Source organism: Antechinus flavipes, chromosome 4, assembly GCF_016432865.1.
Source record: "Antechinus flavipes isolate AdamAnt ecotype Samford, QLD, Australia chromosome 4, AdamAnt_v2, whole genome shotgun sequence".
NCBI classification, from domain to species: domain Eukaryota; kingdom Metazoa; phylum Chordata; class Mammalia; order Dasyuromorphia; family Dasyuridae; genus Antechinus; species Antechinus flavipes.
Window position 1 is genome coordinate 356,629,901 of NC_067401.1, and position 18,049 is coordinate 356,647,949.

General features: G+C 33.9%; 1 protein-coding gene across 3 annotated transcripts in view; it reads right to left on the reverse strand.

Moving 5' to 3' along the window:
- The window catches only part of PDE10A (phosphodiesterase 10A), an 815,835-nt gene that overhangs the window by 228,896 nt on the left and 568,890 nt on the right, over positions 1 to 18,049 (reverse strand). For all 3 annotated transcript variants that reach the window (XM_051998086.1, XM_051998085.1, XM_051998087.1), the window contains one exon: positions 13,501 to 13,629. In XM_051998086.1, the coding sequence (XP_051854046.1) occupies positions 13,501 to 13,629 (129 nt within the window). The remainder of the gene's footprint in view (positions 1 to 13,500; positions 13,630 to 18,049) is intronic.

The window sequence follows — 18,049 nt, forward strand, 5'->3', positions numbered from 1 at the left end:
AAAATGGAGAAATTATGATTGCTGTGTATAAGTTTACTCATCTTGGTAGTAAATTTTCCAGGGATGTGCATACAGATGATGAGGTTGATGTACACACTGCCAGGGCTGGTTCAAAAGAAAGGGGATAGAAGAAGAATAGTATTAGGTTGCCCAACAAATTGAAGGTCCAGAAGAGCTGTTGTGCTGACCTCAATGTTGTACACCTGTGAAATTTAAACAGTATACCAGCACCATGCTAAAATATTGAATTATTTCCATTTGTATTGTCTTAGAAAGATTATTAAGGTTCCCTGGCAAGATACAGTACTGGGCATTGAGGTTCTTACTCAAGCTAAACTTCTAAGCATTACACAGAGCACAGCTCTGATGAGCTGGACACATTGTGCCAGATGTACTGTTGATAAAAGACTACAGAGAACTCCTACAAAGGAAGTTCTCACTAGGAAATCAGAAGAAGTGATACAAGGACACTCTCATGGTCTCTTTAAAGAACTCTGGAATTGATTGCTAGTCATAGAAGACACTGGCCATCCAGCATAGTGTGCCCACATCTCAGAAAGTGCTATGCTCTATAAGCAAAGAAGAATGGAAATAGTTCAAAAGAAACATGATATACCAAAATTTAGAGACATCTCCATTCCAAATATTTCTGTAGACTATTTGTGTCTCACCTGTGGTAGAACCATCCATCTTTATATTGGTCTCATCAGCCACCACTGGATTTTGACCCAGATATAGAGATTTCATTTTGGTTCTTTTAGAATGAAAGTCTTTTTCTGCCTTAGTGATGATGATTGTTATAGTAACTCATTTCTCTTCCTCTTCTATATTTTTCCCATATAATAGTGATATTAGAGGTAGTAGTATCTGCATTCATAGTATCATAAGACTAACCTTCCTTCAATTTATGCAACACTCTCTATTTAATATCTTCCCATTTGAAGAGTTATAGAAACATATCTATTGTACTAAATAGCACATTTGTGAAGGTTTAGGATGAACTGATCATACAAGCTACTAAAACAAAGTCATATATCAGAAAAATATAACACATCCTAATGACACCTTAAAGAAAACCAGAAGATATCACTGCTTAAAACTAGGTTTAATAAAAGCACCATATAAACAAAGAGTACTACAGTAAGATAACTATATGGAAATAAGTTTCTATGTCTTCATGTACTGGGACAAAATTTTAGATTGAAATTATAATCAACAATTTCCATAGCTTTTAACTTTTCCATTTTTGTGGCTTAAAAGGAGAATACATTCTGCCTTCCTGCCTTCCAATACAATGTCTTCTGATCACTGAAAATTGTGAAGAACATTTATGCTCAAGGAAGACACTATAAAGTCAGTGTACGCACTAATGAAATTCAAATAAATGACTTTGGCATCAGGCCCAGGGATTTGACTTCTGGCAAAAAAAGTAAACACAGCTGGGTGCTTATAAATTGGAAAGGTCTGAATTCTATTCTATAAACTAATAACTCTTGTACTTCATCAACATGTGAAGTCCAAATCCTTTGACAACTTGATAAAATCTTAAAACAGTACTGTTCACTGGAAATCTTAAAAATGTGATTTTAATGCACAGGGTTTATCTGGATCTAATTCAAGAATAGGAAATATCTGTATGGAATTTTTAAAAAATATTTTAACACTACTCCTTTATTTCTCTCCTATGGTTTTTCCTTGAATGAGCCTTGTCCCAGTGAAAATAGGATTCATGGGATGAAAAATTTAAGAGCTTGAAGGGAGTTTTCAGAATGTAAGCTCCTTGAGGAACAGAGTTTTACTTTTTTTAAAAAGTTTTTCTCATGGTATCATAGGAACCTGATATATATACACAATCATGGTTTTTAGAATTGACTCCTAATATTGCAAATACTGCATAGAAAAAAGAGTTTGAGTGACTTGACTATAGTCACATTAAATTGCAAATTAAAATCTAGGAATCCATGTCCTATGGCTCTAAATCCAGGGCTATTCCCATTGAATTACATGGCATCAAAATGAGAATGTTCAAGTTCAAGTTTCTCTCAGACTTTTTCCAGGTCAAAGATAGCTAGAAATAACAAGATTAATCCTTGATGGAAGTCAGATACCTTAGATGTGCCTGACCACATTCTACATGTCTGACCTTTAGGAAATCATTGAATTTCCATGAACCTCAATTTCTTTTCTTTTCTTTTTTTTGGGAGTAAAATCTGTATTACCTATCAATTGATTAACAAGGCATTAATGAGTAGCTACTAGGTTCTGAGCAATTGATACTGGGAATCCTAATACAATGGCAAGACTTTCTTTTTTGGGGGGAAGAGAAGTTTGCAAGGCAATTGGGGTTAAGTGACTTGCCAAGTCTTCATATTTAAACCCAGGTCCTCCTGACTCCAGGGCAGAGCTTTATCTAACACACCACCCAACTGCTCCAGCACTTTCTCTGCCCTCAAGTAGTTGACCTTCTAACTGGATTGTAGAGGGTCAGAACTCTGGAGAGGTGTACTTGAAACAAGGTGTTAACTCAGTGGAATTGATCAGTGATGGGTTTCTAGTTCACACATATTCAGTATGCTGAAATGATGTATATAAGGGCTGAGGACTGGAAAAGAGAAATTCTATCTTTGACCAGCCTCATAATGGCTGTCCTGTCTTTGTACTTCTCCACTAAGACCAAACACTCGGGCTGATTCTGAGAATCTCCAGAAAGCTAGCCCTAACATTACATTTTTGCATCCAAACGTGCAGCCCTAGAAACACAGGGTCTTGCAAAGCAGGGCACAAAGCAGTTTGACTGACGCAATCATAAACTCAGTGGAGAAGTCTCCCGTGACCCGGAAATAGGGTGAGTATAAAAATAGACAAGCAGGAAACTTTGGTAAGAGCTAAAACAGTCACTTTTGTTTTTTAGCTGAAATGGGGCAAATACTAAGAAAATATAGAATGCATAGTTAGGTTAATAAAGAAGGAAGGTTTGTTGGTAACTCAGAGGCAGATCACTGGGCTCTTAAATATATTAGAGTACACATCTCCTTGGCTCTCCCAGGAAGAAAAATTAGAGCCAGATATGTGGGAACTAATGGGAGAGCAACTAATTGAATATTATACAGCAATGGGTTCTGATTCAATGCCTGAAGAAACATTCCTTATATACAATATAATACAATGAATTTAAAGAATTAAGGCTTTAAAGAATCCCACAAGTTCTATAAAAAGGAAAATTTCCAAGGAAAACAGCTAGACAAGGAAGTGTGAAGAGAAAAAGGAGGAGGAGGTACTGACAAAGCAGCCAAAAAGCATGGAGAATTGGACAAGAGAATGAATTTAAGGGGTGTGGTGCTTCTCACTTTCACAGCTCAGTTAAACCTGAGTAGGCACTCTTAGGGCATTTCCCATCTCCTGACCCTCCCCCCTCAATTTTGCCTTCAAGGATAGAGGAGGGAGGAAGAGAGGGAAGGTCAGTGACACCATCAGCACTACTCATGCAGCAGCTTTGTCTAACCCCTATGACATGATTACGAAAGGCACTAGTAAAGCTAAAGAGGAAGGATAGAATACATCTGATTTGAGAAGAGAAATATACCCTGTGATTGAAGAGTTTGATTCTTCAGGTCAAGAAAAGAGAAAATACACTTCATTTAATCTGGAAATTATCAAAGATCTGAAAAAGGCTTGTATTCTTTATGGGTCTACATTATCTTATGTTAAGATGATATTAGAGAATTTAGCTTTTGAAGTTTTAACCCCTAATGATTGTAAATCTATAGCAAGGACATGTTTAGAATTTATTGTCTTTTTGAGTATAATGAACTCTGTAGAATACAAGCCCAATGGAAAACTGATACACCAATGTGGGTAGAACAGTGGCCCTTAGCTAGTGATAAAATTCAGGCCTTATTAGATATAGTACAGGAGCAACTTGACCAAGGATACTTACAACCTTCTTTAAGTCCTTGGAATTCCCCTGTTGTAAAAAAAAAGAAATTTGGAAAATGGAGGATATTGACTGATTTAAGAAAAGTAAATGTATGGAAACTTTGGGAACTCTTCAGCCTGGACTTCCATCTCCTACTCAATTGCCTAAAGAATGGCCTCTTTGGGTTGTAGACATTGAGGATTGTTTCTATTCTATCCCTCTGGATAAGGAAGACATAAAAGGATTTGCCTTTTCAGTACCCAATGTTAATTTATAATAAATTATATATAACAGATATGAATGGACAGTTTTACAACAGGGAATGAAAAACAGCCCTACTATGTGTCAAATGTATGTGGCTGCTGTTCTTACTCCAGTAAGAAAAGCATTTACAAAAGTTATGTTATTATATTACATGGATAATAATATCTTGGGGTGTGCACCTGAGGAGCAAATGTTAGAAACATGTCTACAAAAGACCATAGAAACACTAAGGAACTACAAATTGCATATAGCTCCAGAAAAAATTCAAAGACATGCTCCTTTTCAATATTTAAGATATGAAGTATACCCTAAGGTGCTCACAGTACAAAAACTTTCTTTAAGAACAGAGAAGTTGAACACCTTAAATGACTTTCAGAAATTGATAGGAGATATCCAATGAGTGCATACAGTGTTAGGCTTGACTACTTATCAGCTGCAACCATTATATGACATTTTAAGGGGAGACACTGCTTTAAACTCACCACGCCAGCTTACAAAAGAAGCTCAAGAGGCTTTGAGAGAGGTTGAACTGGCTATATCCAATGTGATTGCAAGAGTTACTCAAAAATATTTGGATATATCAATTTTTGTAACAAAGAGGCACCCACAGAAGTCCATCAAGGAGATAAGAGTGGGTGAACCTCCCAGCACAACCGGAACAAAGCCTTACTCCTTACCCAGTGCTTGTGGCTAGAATTTTATTAAAGGCCATTAAACGAGCAGTACAATTAAATGGGTTAAGACCTGACAAGATATACACCTTTTATACCAATGCCCAAATTAATGTATCCTGTGAAACCATCCCAGAGTGGCAAATATTATTGGCCACATTATAGGCCAAATTTTACACCCAGGTCTCCATTAAAGATAACCCAGCTATTATATAATTGGCAATGAATTTTTGAAGAAAAGATTTCTTGGGTTCCTCTTAAAGGACCAACTATCTTTACAGATGCATCCAAACATAACATTTGTGTTGTACTTTCATGACTTAATTATAAAGAGAGTAGTCAGGACTCCTTTACACAATCTACTCAGCAGAATTAACTGTATGCAATCATTCTATCTTTTATTATCCAGGACATATAAATATAATATCTAACTTGGCTTATTCAGTAGGTGTTGTGCAAAGAATTGCCACAGCCCAAATAAAATTTGTAGCTTCTAATATATATTTGCTCTTTAAGGAACTTCAAGAGCAAGTGAGAAAGCATCCAGTTAAGATTTATATCTTGCATATCCACTCTCTTAATGGGCTTCCAGGTCCTATTTTTGATGGAAAATCAAAGGCTGATTGCCTTCTAAGCATGTTAGCCAATACTCCTTTATATCAGGCAGCCCAAGAATTTCATTCTAAATATCATCAGGCTGCTTGAGCTTTATGTTTACAATTTGGGATAACAAAAGAGGAAGCTAGAAACATAGATATATATATACAGCTTGCCTTTCTTTTCATGCTCCTAACACTCCCTCTTGAGAAAAACCCTCTTGGCTTAAGACCCAATGAAATTTGGCAAATGAATGTGACCCATTATAATTCTTTTGATTGTCTGTCTTTTATCCATGTTGTAGTAGACACCTTTTCAGGATTTAGTTTTGCAATATCAGCAGCAAAAGAGACACTTTGAGTGGTCACTGAATTCCTTATACAAGATTTTGCAATCATGGGTGTGCCACAAACAATAAAAACAGATAATGGACCTGCATATACTTCTAAACATTTTGCACACTTTTGTGCACAGTATCAGATTTTACACACCACTGGCATACCTTTTAATCCTTGAGGGCAGATGATATTAGAGAGGAGAAACAGAGACATTAAGACACTCCTCCAAAAGTAAAAGAAAGGGGGAGTCATGGTAACCCTAGAGAACTTCTAAATTTAGCTCTTTACACCATTAAGTTTTTGATTTTTGATAAAGATGCACTGGCTCTGGCAGACAGATTTTATAACCTATAGGAAAGGCAGTGTCCAGTGCGAGTAGTTCCATTATCTTTAGATAATTGCCAGGTGATGTGGAGAGATCCAGAAAGTGCTGAATGGAAGGGATCAGATAGAGGGAGAAGGTTTGTTTGTATCTCTACAGATGGAGAAGGAATCACATGGGTGCCAACGAGCCATATTTGCCTTGTCCATTGGAGACAAAGAAAAACCTTGAAACAAAGGAAAAGACCCCAGAAACATCAGATGGTTCTATCTATAACAATGTGTGCCACTGAAAGAGCATGGTTGTTAACCCTATGTGTATGACAATTGACTTGTGAACATCAAAAATTGTCAATGAGACTTCAAAATCTGCAGGAATCACTGGATTTCCTGACACATGTAGTAATGGACAATAGATTGGTTTGGAACTATCTCTAGGACTTATGGACATGTATAATTCCTCATGTTGATTCATGTTGTTTGTTATATCACTACTAGCTTATGTTATGTCACTATGTGCTTATGTAATACCTCCCATGCTGATGGATTTATGTATAGCTGTTTCAGGTAAAACCCTTCAATCCAGAGGAAACTTGCTAACAATATCTGGTTTGGTGTTCTCATTTCCTGAGAAGTCAGGGAGGGCATGATCACCTCTTTTTTTGTGTGTTTTCACCTCCTTTCCTGAGAAGTCAGGGATTACCTGTGTTCTAAAACAAAAGAAAGCAGGTGATGTAGAGCCAAAACTCTGGAGAAGTATATTTGAAAAAAGGTGTTAACTCAGTGGAATTGATCAGATGATGGTTCTGTAGTTCACATATATACTTAGTACTTTGTATGGTGATGTAATGGTTCTCTAGTTCACACATATTCAATATGCTGTAATGATGAATTATACTAAGGTATATAAGGGCTGATAAGGACTGGAAATGATTCATTCCATCTTTGACCAGTCTCATGGTGGCTCTCCTGCTTTCATCAATTCTCCACTAAGACCAAGGACTTGGGCTGATCCCGAGGATCTCCAGAAAGCTAGCCTGAACATTACACTGGACAATACAAGGAGCCATATAAATTTTGAATAATACCATTACCATGGATTGTGATCCCTTTCCAGTGAGTAAAAGGATTATTTATTAATTGTATTTCCCAGACAAAGACAAGAAGTGGAAAACTGAAAGGATATATGTGTGTATATGGCATGCATGGAATAAAATGCTCATGATCCTGGATAAGCATTTATGTTCTCATAGCTAACTAGATGGGGGATGTAAACTATTGTCTGGGGCGAGCTAGATGAGTTAAATTAGGTTGGTTTTCATTCAGTAACAAGTTGAATAAATGTTAGCCTCATAAGAAAGTCCCAACCTGAATGGATTATCCATGGATATTTTCAGGAAAAACAACCACCATGAAATGTTTCTTGTGTTATATAAATATGAGATTTTTTTTCCTATTTTAATGTTACATACTACAATTCTATTAAAATCTTACCATATGCAGAGAATTATTCTAGCAGTTATAGTTACTCCATTCTTGAGGTCATTAACCTGACTGGGGAGATGACTAGAAGAAAAACACATGCTAATTCCAAAGTAAATGTTAATTACTATTTCAAGTTATTTAAACAATTAATAGGTCATTTTTCATTCTATGTTACTGATTATAATCTCTCCCACTGCATCACTATACTGACATCTTTCCTCCTCAGAATCTAGTCAATGAGCCACTGTAGACTTTCCCAATTCTGTTATACCCTTCTGATTTCAGTTTAATTTCTACCAAAATTAGCAGATAGTAAAGGTTCTGATGATACTGAATCATTCAGTAGAAAGTGAGCCAAAGAAATCCCCTTGGCAAAGTCAGGGGAACATGAGCTGCTAGAAAATAGAAAGGGGAAATAGAAATTGTCCTGAATGAAAGAAACAAAGTTGAAACAAGATTACACAAGAGCCTGTAGTAGCGTGACCAGTGGGTCATATATTGGACAATAATATAGAAGGTTAAGGAGAAATTAATTGCTAGGAGTATAATTCAGGTTTTAACAAGGATGGGCATGAATGAATGATTAGTAGTAAAAGTAGCAATCAAAATCAAAGAAACTATCTAGCCTAACACTATTTGACTAAGCATCTTCTCTTCTCCAAGTGAAATATCTCTATTCCTGAAGACAGGTCTCATATGCTATTGTTTCAGGCCCTTTACCATCTTGGCTATCCACTTCAGCGTGGTACCTCACTTATATACATCACTTTTTAAAATAAGTGTGTAGAAAAGACAACAATACTTCAGATATTGAGTGATGTCATGCTGTCACCTTGTTTTACCTGCTTCAGTAAACAGCTTAGATTAAAACTTATATTAACTTTTTTTTTTGCAGTTTTGTAGTTGATATCTTTATTTGCTGGTGAAACACATTCTATAATTCTTGGAAAAAATCATTAGATTTTTTGTTAGTTATAATTTTAATTTTAAGTTTGGTTAATTTTCTTATAATTAAAATTTTGATAAGAAATTAAATTATAATTGGATAAAACTGTTTACAATACATAATTGGAAATATTTACCTTCTCTCAATGAAGTTCAAGCCTAAAGCTACAATTCTGATCTGAGCTGGTAGGTATTCTAGAAATGTATATGTACTAAAGAGAGTCATATTATATTCAAAGTCCTTATAGATTAACATAAACATATTGCTCATCAAAAAGAGATAAGTAGGGACAGCTATGTGATGCAGTGAATAAAGCACCAGTCCTGAAGTCAGGAGGACTTGAGTTCAAATGTGGTCTCAGATACTTAACACTTTCTAGCTGTGTGACCCTGTCACTTAACTACAATTGCCGCAGGAAAAAAAAAAGAGATAAAAGCCAAAGTGAGGTGATTCATCTTAGGCATTTTACCTAAAGGGGCCTATCCCAAAACCCCATTAATTGTCTTGTGCATAAATGCCCAGGATCATAGTATATAAAAGTATTCATTGGTTAATAACAAGATAGTTCCAATGCCCATATTAGAAACATATATTAAAAGATTTGTACAGGACAGGGAGTCGCAAGATGGGAGCTTGAGTTAATTATTTAGTTAATCAATTATTTCTTGAGGTCACTAAAGGTGATGTCAGTCACTGGTGTCCAGTGAAACATTTGAATAAATGAAGGTCAAAGATATAAATTCAATACCAAATTAATTGATGAAGGAAGAGCAATAGTTTATAAAACCTAAGAAGTTTTGGAGATCATAACACATGGTAGGAATTTCCCATAATGTGCTGTGCCTTCAATGGATCTGTTTTCACTGTCAGTCTATTAGATGTCCTAGGAATCCCTAATTTAACTGGCTCTTCTTCAGTCTAAAAAGCAACTGATATCCCTATAGGCATTCAGAGATGATGTGAGCTGTATGAATGAGGTAGCTAATATCTAAGGCCTAACTAAGAATATTCAAGAAACTATCACTTCAGGTCCTAAAATATATGGTCTATAAAGTACTAGTAAACAACGGGAACAACCCAGAATCTTATGAGCACCAAAAATAATTATGTGGGCTCCAGCAGGTCTTTTTTATTTATTCATAGACCTTCCATGTACCCACTACAAAAGAATCCAATTTGATAAGGGAAAAAACAAACAAACAAACAGAATGGTCTAGGTAATTGATGAGAATGAAGATGAATGGTAGAAAATGATCATGGTGTACAGTAATGGTCTTCAGTACATAGTATAAATATGTACTAAAGAAAAATACTTTTATTTTTAATAGATGACATGAGGTTTTTTGTTTGTTTGTTTGTTTTGGCAACAATTAGATAAAATCTTTCATGAGATTTATATCTAGATCCTGGTCTGGAGCACAGTGGATTAAATCCTTAGTCAGTCAGACATGGTTGATCATTGGGTATATTTTTCAATAGAGGTTTATGTTGTGAATCATTTACTTGTCATGACAGACAGAGTGCCAGAGAGGCTTTAGTGTTCCTAATTCCAGCAATATTATTTTTTGTTTGTTTATTTGTTCTTTTCTCTTTCTTTCTTTCTTTCTTTCTTTCTTTCTTTCTATTTCTTTTTCTTTTTTCTTTTTTTCCCCTGAGGCAATTGGGGTTAGGTGACTTGCCCAGGATCACACAGCTAGGAAGTGTTAAGTGTCTGAGATCAAATTTGAACTAGCTCCTCCTGATTTCAAGGCTGGTTCACTGAAATTCAGTGCACCACCTAGCCGCCTTCTAGCAAAATTCACTTGACGATCAGATTATGGATGAGTTTCATCTATTCTGACCATTGACTACTCAATTTTGAAGATGATGGGAAACAGTGGGTCAAGTTTAATACCATTTGAAAAATTAGGTGCCTTCTTCCAAGCTACTATACCACCCTGTTCTCTGGAAATGCTTTGAAGTTTAACAAGTGATATTCAAATAATATAGTTTACATTATCATGGTTGCTCAATTCATATAGGCTGCTAATCTTTTAGCTCTAATTTTCTCTGTCTAGCAGTTTCTCCACTGCTTTAAACAGCTTTAAACAAATATTTAAAAGTGAGAGCTCAAATATCTGTCCCTTCCTTCTCCTTTCCCTATTTGAATAACTGGGCAGAGAAAATAGAGATGACAAACTGAGAAAATGAAAAAAAAAGCCATTTTACTTATGAGAAAATATTTTCCATTCAAATGAGAGGCTCACATGCTCCAAAGGAAATCACTATTTAAAAGACCCTTATAATAAATAATTATGTTTAAAAATAAAATTTTTAAGAGAAAAAACTATGCAAAGATTACATGGAAGAATGAATAGAGAGATGATTTTTGAGTACCACTTTTGCATATATACTGTCTGTGTAACCCCTTAAAAAGTCATCTGAGTGCCCCCAAGCAATTCTCTAAAATTCTCCAAAATAATGTTATAACTAAAGTGCAGGTTTGCATCAGTGGGGGAATTTTCCACAAGAAGACTGTTTCTATGACTGATAAAATGAGGACTAAAAAGAAACAAAAACAATACCTATACCTTGAGGATCCTACTCTTTTTAAGTAGGACCTCATTTGTCATAAGGATCACTGGATCTTAGATTTATAACTGGAAGGGAAATCAGGAGGAAGTTTTATAACTTATATAAGTTTATAACTCATTTTTCTGATGAGAAAACTGAGTTAAAAGAGCAATTTGTCAATTTGAGTTCACACAGTCACTTAATTGACAATCTAAAAAGGGATTTTGGCTATTGCAAAATATAAATAAACTTCTATGAAAATTCAAATTCAGTAATTAGTTAACATTATAAATTCGAATTATTTCTTCACAAATGTAAATAACATTTATTATTCTTCAAGACAATTTCCTTATATTATTAACATATAGTTCATATATATTGCATAATTTTGCTAAATATAATATCCTATGTGTTGTTGAATATCATTTTATTTTGTATCTTTATTTAAAATTATCCATGTCAAAATCATAGCCAAATTGTGAAAATGTCACACATCTCATATTTTTGCCAAATAATTCAGATTTGGCATTCCCTCAAGTAAATTTTGTGACAAATTAGCCTTAATTTTAGAATTTAATTTTATTTTAAGAATTAATCAACCTGTTTCTTATTTGTTTTTATTTAATTCATCAAATGATTATCTACATACCATTTTGTACCACAGTGTTACACATCATTAAAAAAACATATTCTTAGAAATGAGGAATTGAAGTTTGCCAAAAATATAATGATTCAAACAACCTCAAACATTATATTCTAATAAAATTCATTATCATTAGTCAGAACATCATTCTAACCTTTGGGGAAAAACATATTTAGTTTTATGAACATATTAAGAGTTCATATTTCTTTGTGCTGGATATAAAAGAAAACAAAGCAATGTGCATATTTGAAGTTGTAAAGGAGAATTACTAACCGATTAATATCATATATGTGTATATGTATGAATAATATACATACATATATATATATATATATATCCCTCTAATGCTACTACTGACACATATTCCCAAGAGACCAAAGAAAAAGGAAAAAGATCCAAACACTCCCAAAGATATTTGTAGGAGCTCTATTAGTAGCAGCAAAATAAAATTAGAAACTTTAGAGAATAGATGAAAAAACTGCATTATATTATTGTAATTGAATTTTACTTTCCATAACAAATAACAAAATGAACAGTTTCAGAAGAAATTGGGAAGACTTTTATGAACTGATGCAGAGTGAAATGAGGAGAATAGAGCAATTAATATAATGACATCAAAAGACAAACTCTGATTAATTCCATGAAAAACCATGTATCCCAGAAGACCAGAGATGAAACATAATGTTCATGTTCTGCCATAGAGAAGACAGACTTAAAATGTATAAGACATACATTTTGGACAATTTTATATTTCATATCTTCCCCCCAAAAAAAGAATGCAGAATTTTTTTTTTTAAATTTTGCCTCTTTCCTACATTCTTTTCTAAACAATAGTTTAGATGAAAACTGGATCACTGCTCTGGGATAGAAATGTCATATGGCTGATAATGAGTTCAACTAAAACATAGAGATGCTAAGAAACAGATCAATGTGTCATCCAAGTGTACACATGTACAGATTTTTTGCTTATTTGCAGTGCACTGAGAGAACAACATATGCACAAACTTAATCCTTAGAAACACTAAACAAAAATCAGGTTTACCACTCATATATCCTAGTAGGCTTACATGAAATTTTTTTCCCTCTAGATTTCATTGTGTAACAAAAGACTGTCTAATGCTTCCTGTGTGTTTGTATGAGCCTACTTCTGAAAATAATGGATGATAAAGAATTAAAGAATCCCACTTCTCAATTTCAGAGCATATGAAGAAATTCTCAGACTGCTTAGAGCTTGTCTTTTTTTTTTTTTGGCTATTGAACTAGAAGTGCATGTTTAGAATATTTAGCAATTCATTTTTCTTTCCTTCCTAGCAGGAAAATAAGGAATTAGGCTCCTGGTCGAAAGGGAGGAAACACTAATGGCCTATTCTCCTCACCAAAGTCATTATGAAGTCATAGGCAGATAGTCCTGCTGTTGTTTCTGTCCTGATTATTTTTGTCTGCCTAGGTGAAGCGGTTTTGTTGACAAGAGAAGCCTAAGCTATGACTTGACCACACCACATTCTAGGTCCATTGTGAATTAATTATTTCTAAGTTTAAGAGCTATATTCCAGAAAAAGAAATCTTGGTTTGACAAGTAAATTGTTGTTCAAAGCTACATATGAAGGTTTATTTCATGGTGTAAGCCTTATAGTAATTATATGCACTAGACATGCCTTCTCTTTTGCAATGTAAGCAAAGCAAAAACAAAAAAACAAAAAACAAAAAAAAGGTGGTTTTTTTTTTTCCATTTGAATAATTTTCATTCAACATTTGCTATATCTTACCTTCCTGTTTGTTGTTTTTTCTCTTCAGCCATTTTTCAACTGTCTCAGCACTTACACTTTCAGAAACAAATTCATCAAGTACCTGGGGGTGAAGAGAAAGATAGGCCTTCACTTTTTCATCTGTCAGACCTGAAAGAAAGCAAAAAAAGGAATTAGATTTACACCTATACTGTTATTTTAATGAGATTAAGTTATAAAGAAAGAAGTATTGTTAGTAGCATAATATTTGAGAAAAAAAGGAATTGGTACCTCCCAAAACAACTGAGAACACACACACACACACATACACAAATACACACACACACACACACACACACACACACAGAGTTGCTCTCAGGTACTTTCCCATGTGCTACCTTCGATGACACTTCATAACATAATGCCAAAAGTCTTGCAAAATGAAGTTTCAGCTAAGTGAAGAAAGGAGAAGGGAAGGAGAGGATTCATTGCAGGTTTAAGAGATAAAGCAAAGGCATGGAAAAAGGTTCAAAATAATGATAGGATAAGAAAAGGACCTGGTGAAAGGTCATTTGTGCTTAAAAACCATTTTAAAATTGGGGAAGAACATGTATAGCTGCAAAGTTAGTTTAGAGAACTAAAATTTAGTATGCAAAGTTAGAGGAAACTTTGTAACAGTAGCAAACATTATAGGAAATCCACTTATGATGTTTATTTAACTAGTATGATTCACATATCTTCTTCCTGCATCAGGAAGAGTTCATCTTCCAGTAGCATTCAGAATGAATGCTTCAGGGTCATGAATTTTTTCTTTTTCTTTTTTATTTTTCATTTTTCCTTTTTGATCTAATTTTTCTTGTGCATCATAATAATTTTGGAAATACGTATAGAAGAATTGCACATGTTTAACATATATTGGATTACTTGCCCTCTAAGGAGGAGATGGTGGGGAGGGAGGGAGAAAAAAAAATTGAAACACAAGGTTTTGCAAGGGTAAATGTTGAAATTATCTATGCATGTTTTGAAAATTAAAAGCTTTAATAAAAATGGCTAACATGACATTCCATTTCTCATCTCCTTCTCCCATCTCTATGACTTTATATCAGTCAACATCCATACCTGCCTTCCCTTAGTTGACATGACTTCTTTAAAAGTCACAACTCAAATCCCACCTACAACTACAAGAAGTAGTCCTAATCTGCTATTCCTTGACCTCCAACTGCCAATGCCTTCCTCTCTCAAAATGCCTTGTAGCTACCCCGTATAAGTCTTTAAGGTACCTAGTTGTTTACATGTTTCTTCCATTAAGTTTTAACCTTTGTAGCACAGTAAAACACAAAACACAGAAAACACTTAAACCCCTTGCTTGCTGATGGGTACCACATCACTTCTCAATATAAGAGATGTTGCTTTAGAACTGCCAATTTATATGTTGGTTTGTGTTTCATTAGGTATGCGTTTTAATGCTATTCTCCATTTAAAGCTTCGCATTCACAAAATTGCAATCACAGCATGAATAAGATAACACAGTAATGATAATTGTTCATCACAGCTCCTACTCTATTATCCCAGTGAATTATTTCAATGTAACAGCTCTCTTTAGAGATGGTTAAAAGAACCATTTATTGTAAGAAGAGAATGGAGTAACAAAAGGACATGCTTCCTGATGGCTTCAGGGAGTAGGATGCATTTTTTTTTTTCAATCAGAAAACTTAAAAAACTCAAGAGTGTTAATTAATTCTTTTGGGGCTACACAAGTGCAGTAACTGTTTAGTTTCATTTCATTGTAAAATCATGTCTCTCAATGCAACCAGCACTTAAAATATCTATTTAAAACCTATCTACTCAATAGTTATACAAAGGAACAAATAAGAATTGTATATTCATTCCATACAAAAAAGCCCCACTAGCATAAAATTCAATTTGAGCAATTCTACAAGTAGCCCCAAATTAATCAGATTCTAATGAATCACTTAATAATGAGTTTTTCTCCTGCAAAAATGGGTTTTATTCCCTTGAGGAAAAACATAGGATTTTGTTGAAGTGATAATATATTTCACCTTAGAGCTTATAAAAGTAAAGCTTTCCTTTGATTTTAACATCTGCTAAATTTGAAAGCATTGGCAATTCTTTGAATTTGTACTCCCCGTTCCCTTTGTCTTTCTATGACATTATACTATCAGAACATTCTGGCGAGAACTTCTGTTTCTGGTTCTTCTCTTTTCACTCTCTAAGAAAAATTGTCCATTCAGTGTGTATTTACTCCTTTCTTTTCACATTTTCCCTCATAATTCCTTTCATTTTTGTGACTTTAGCATCTACATCCCTTGTTCCACCATCTTCAATCTCATTTCAACAGCCTTTGAGATGTTTCAACAATAACATCAAATTCAACATGTATTGAAAACACACTATCATTATCTAAGTTTTTCTTTCCTAGATTCACTGTTCTCATCATATTCTTAATTACTCAGAATTAAAATTAGGAATAATCTTTTAGTCAACAAAATATTCTTTCCATATTCTTTTATCATCAATACAATCCTACAAAAATATATTCATGACTTATTATACATGTTTATATCTATATCTATATATATATATACATAAGATGATCTGTTTATCATTTTCCCCTCTAAATATCTTTTATCTTTCTTATCAATTCCTACTGTTAAAATTTTAGACAAATTTTAGACAATTTTTTTATACAACCACTCCCCAGAATATTATTTCTGTCTGATTAAAGTGTTTTCCTTAATAGTTCACTAATATAAAAAAAGCTCATCTTCACACCTATATCCTCTTTTTTTTTTTTTTTTTTTGCTTTGTTCTCCTCAATTATGCCTTTCTTTCAAGTTCCAGCTAAATTCATTTTATAGATTAATGGACCCATCAGCTATTCCAATCCCCTTATTTATAAGAAAAATAGAGGCCCAGAGAGTTTAGGTAATCGAACACAAACCATAAAAGTTAGAAATTGTAAAAATGGGATTCAAACCTAGTCCAATGATATTGATTCCAGCAGTAATATTGTTGCCTGTGTTTTTCAATTCAATTTTCAATTCCTCTATGGAGTTCTTTTTAAAAAATTGATTTTTATATTTTATCAGGAAGCTAATGATTTTTAAAGTTTTAGGACCTTAATATGATAGATGTTGTACCATAGTTCTCTTTTATTGTCTTGATTCAGTTTCCCCAATTATCCTGACCCAGTCCTGCCTCAGTTTCCCTAAGTATTCTGCTTCAGTTTATAATTGTCTACTCAGTCCTGTGAAACCACCCCTCCTTCTTTATCACAGTATTTGATAAGAATAAAAGATCTTATGTTTTAGAATATCAGAATGCCTCTCCCCATCCCAAGCTATCAGAATATCAGATACTTTCTTATCAAGATGCCTCTCCTCATCTCCAGGGTGTCTCCCCTTATTATGTCATCCCCCTCTCCAGAGGCTCACGCTACCCTTTCAGAGTCCTGTTTCCACTCTCAACACCCTGACTCCTCCCCTGCATCAGTCTACCTCCTGAATCTGAGCCATATGTATATATGTCATTGAGAACTCACATTGTTTGCTGCATTCTTGGAGACGATAGTCTCATTCAGTCCTGGGACCAAACCATAGATCCATTTGGTCCCAGTACATCTCTCCCTTCTAAATAAATTATTAAATACTCTCTAATCTCTATCTTGCCTAGGTTTCTCCAGCATTACAATAGATAGAAATATAATATAAATACCTTGAACAATTTTTTTTCCTTTTCTATAAGCAAAATATTATCTCCTAAAATATAATTTTTAAAGTTGGATACACAATATAAATTTTGTATAGAAATATATACATACATGTAGATGTATATGATATATTTTTAATGCATGTAGCATTATATATTTATCTTGTGAACTAGAAGAATTATACTCTGGTTATAAGTGAAAAGTGCTGTGGTCTAAGACTATCTTTTGGGAAATTCCTTTTATATTTCCCTTTCAGCATAAAACTACAAGTAGAAGGCATTTCATTAATTTTACTATGAAATACTAAAATAGGAAAAAACTAACTACAAATAGTAAATGTAAGTGGACCCTTCCACAGACCTCTATATAAATTGATCTTTACATAATGTGAATGTGTCCGTATTTGCCCACTTCACTTAGTCTATTTAACAAAAGTAAGTATACACAAAACATCTTTATATGAATTACAAAATGTACTAATGCATACATATCAAATGCAAAATTATGACATAAAAGATAAATTTAATAAGTATGCAGAATAGCATACAGTTCATATGTATGTGAAGTATGTGATCCCTTCCCCATCCACCATGCCTTTATCATTGGTAGTTGGCTATACAACTATTTTTATGAAGCTACCGAGAGATGTTTGGACTCTCCACTCTCCATTTTTTCTTGTATCTCTGACAACAATAAGCAATATTATTGTTAAATAATTTTTGAACTTTTAAATATCTTGGATCTTTTCAAAGCAAGAAAAAATTCACTCACATGATGAAAAACTATTTCATGGTGAACATTTTTTAGTTTGATCTCAAGTTCTACAGCTTCCCTTTCTTCTTCAATCTTTGCAAGTAACAG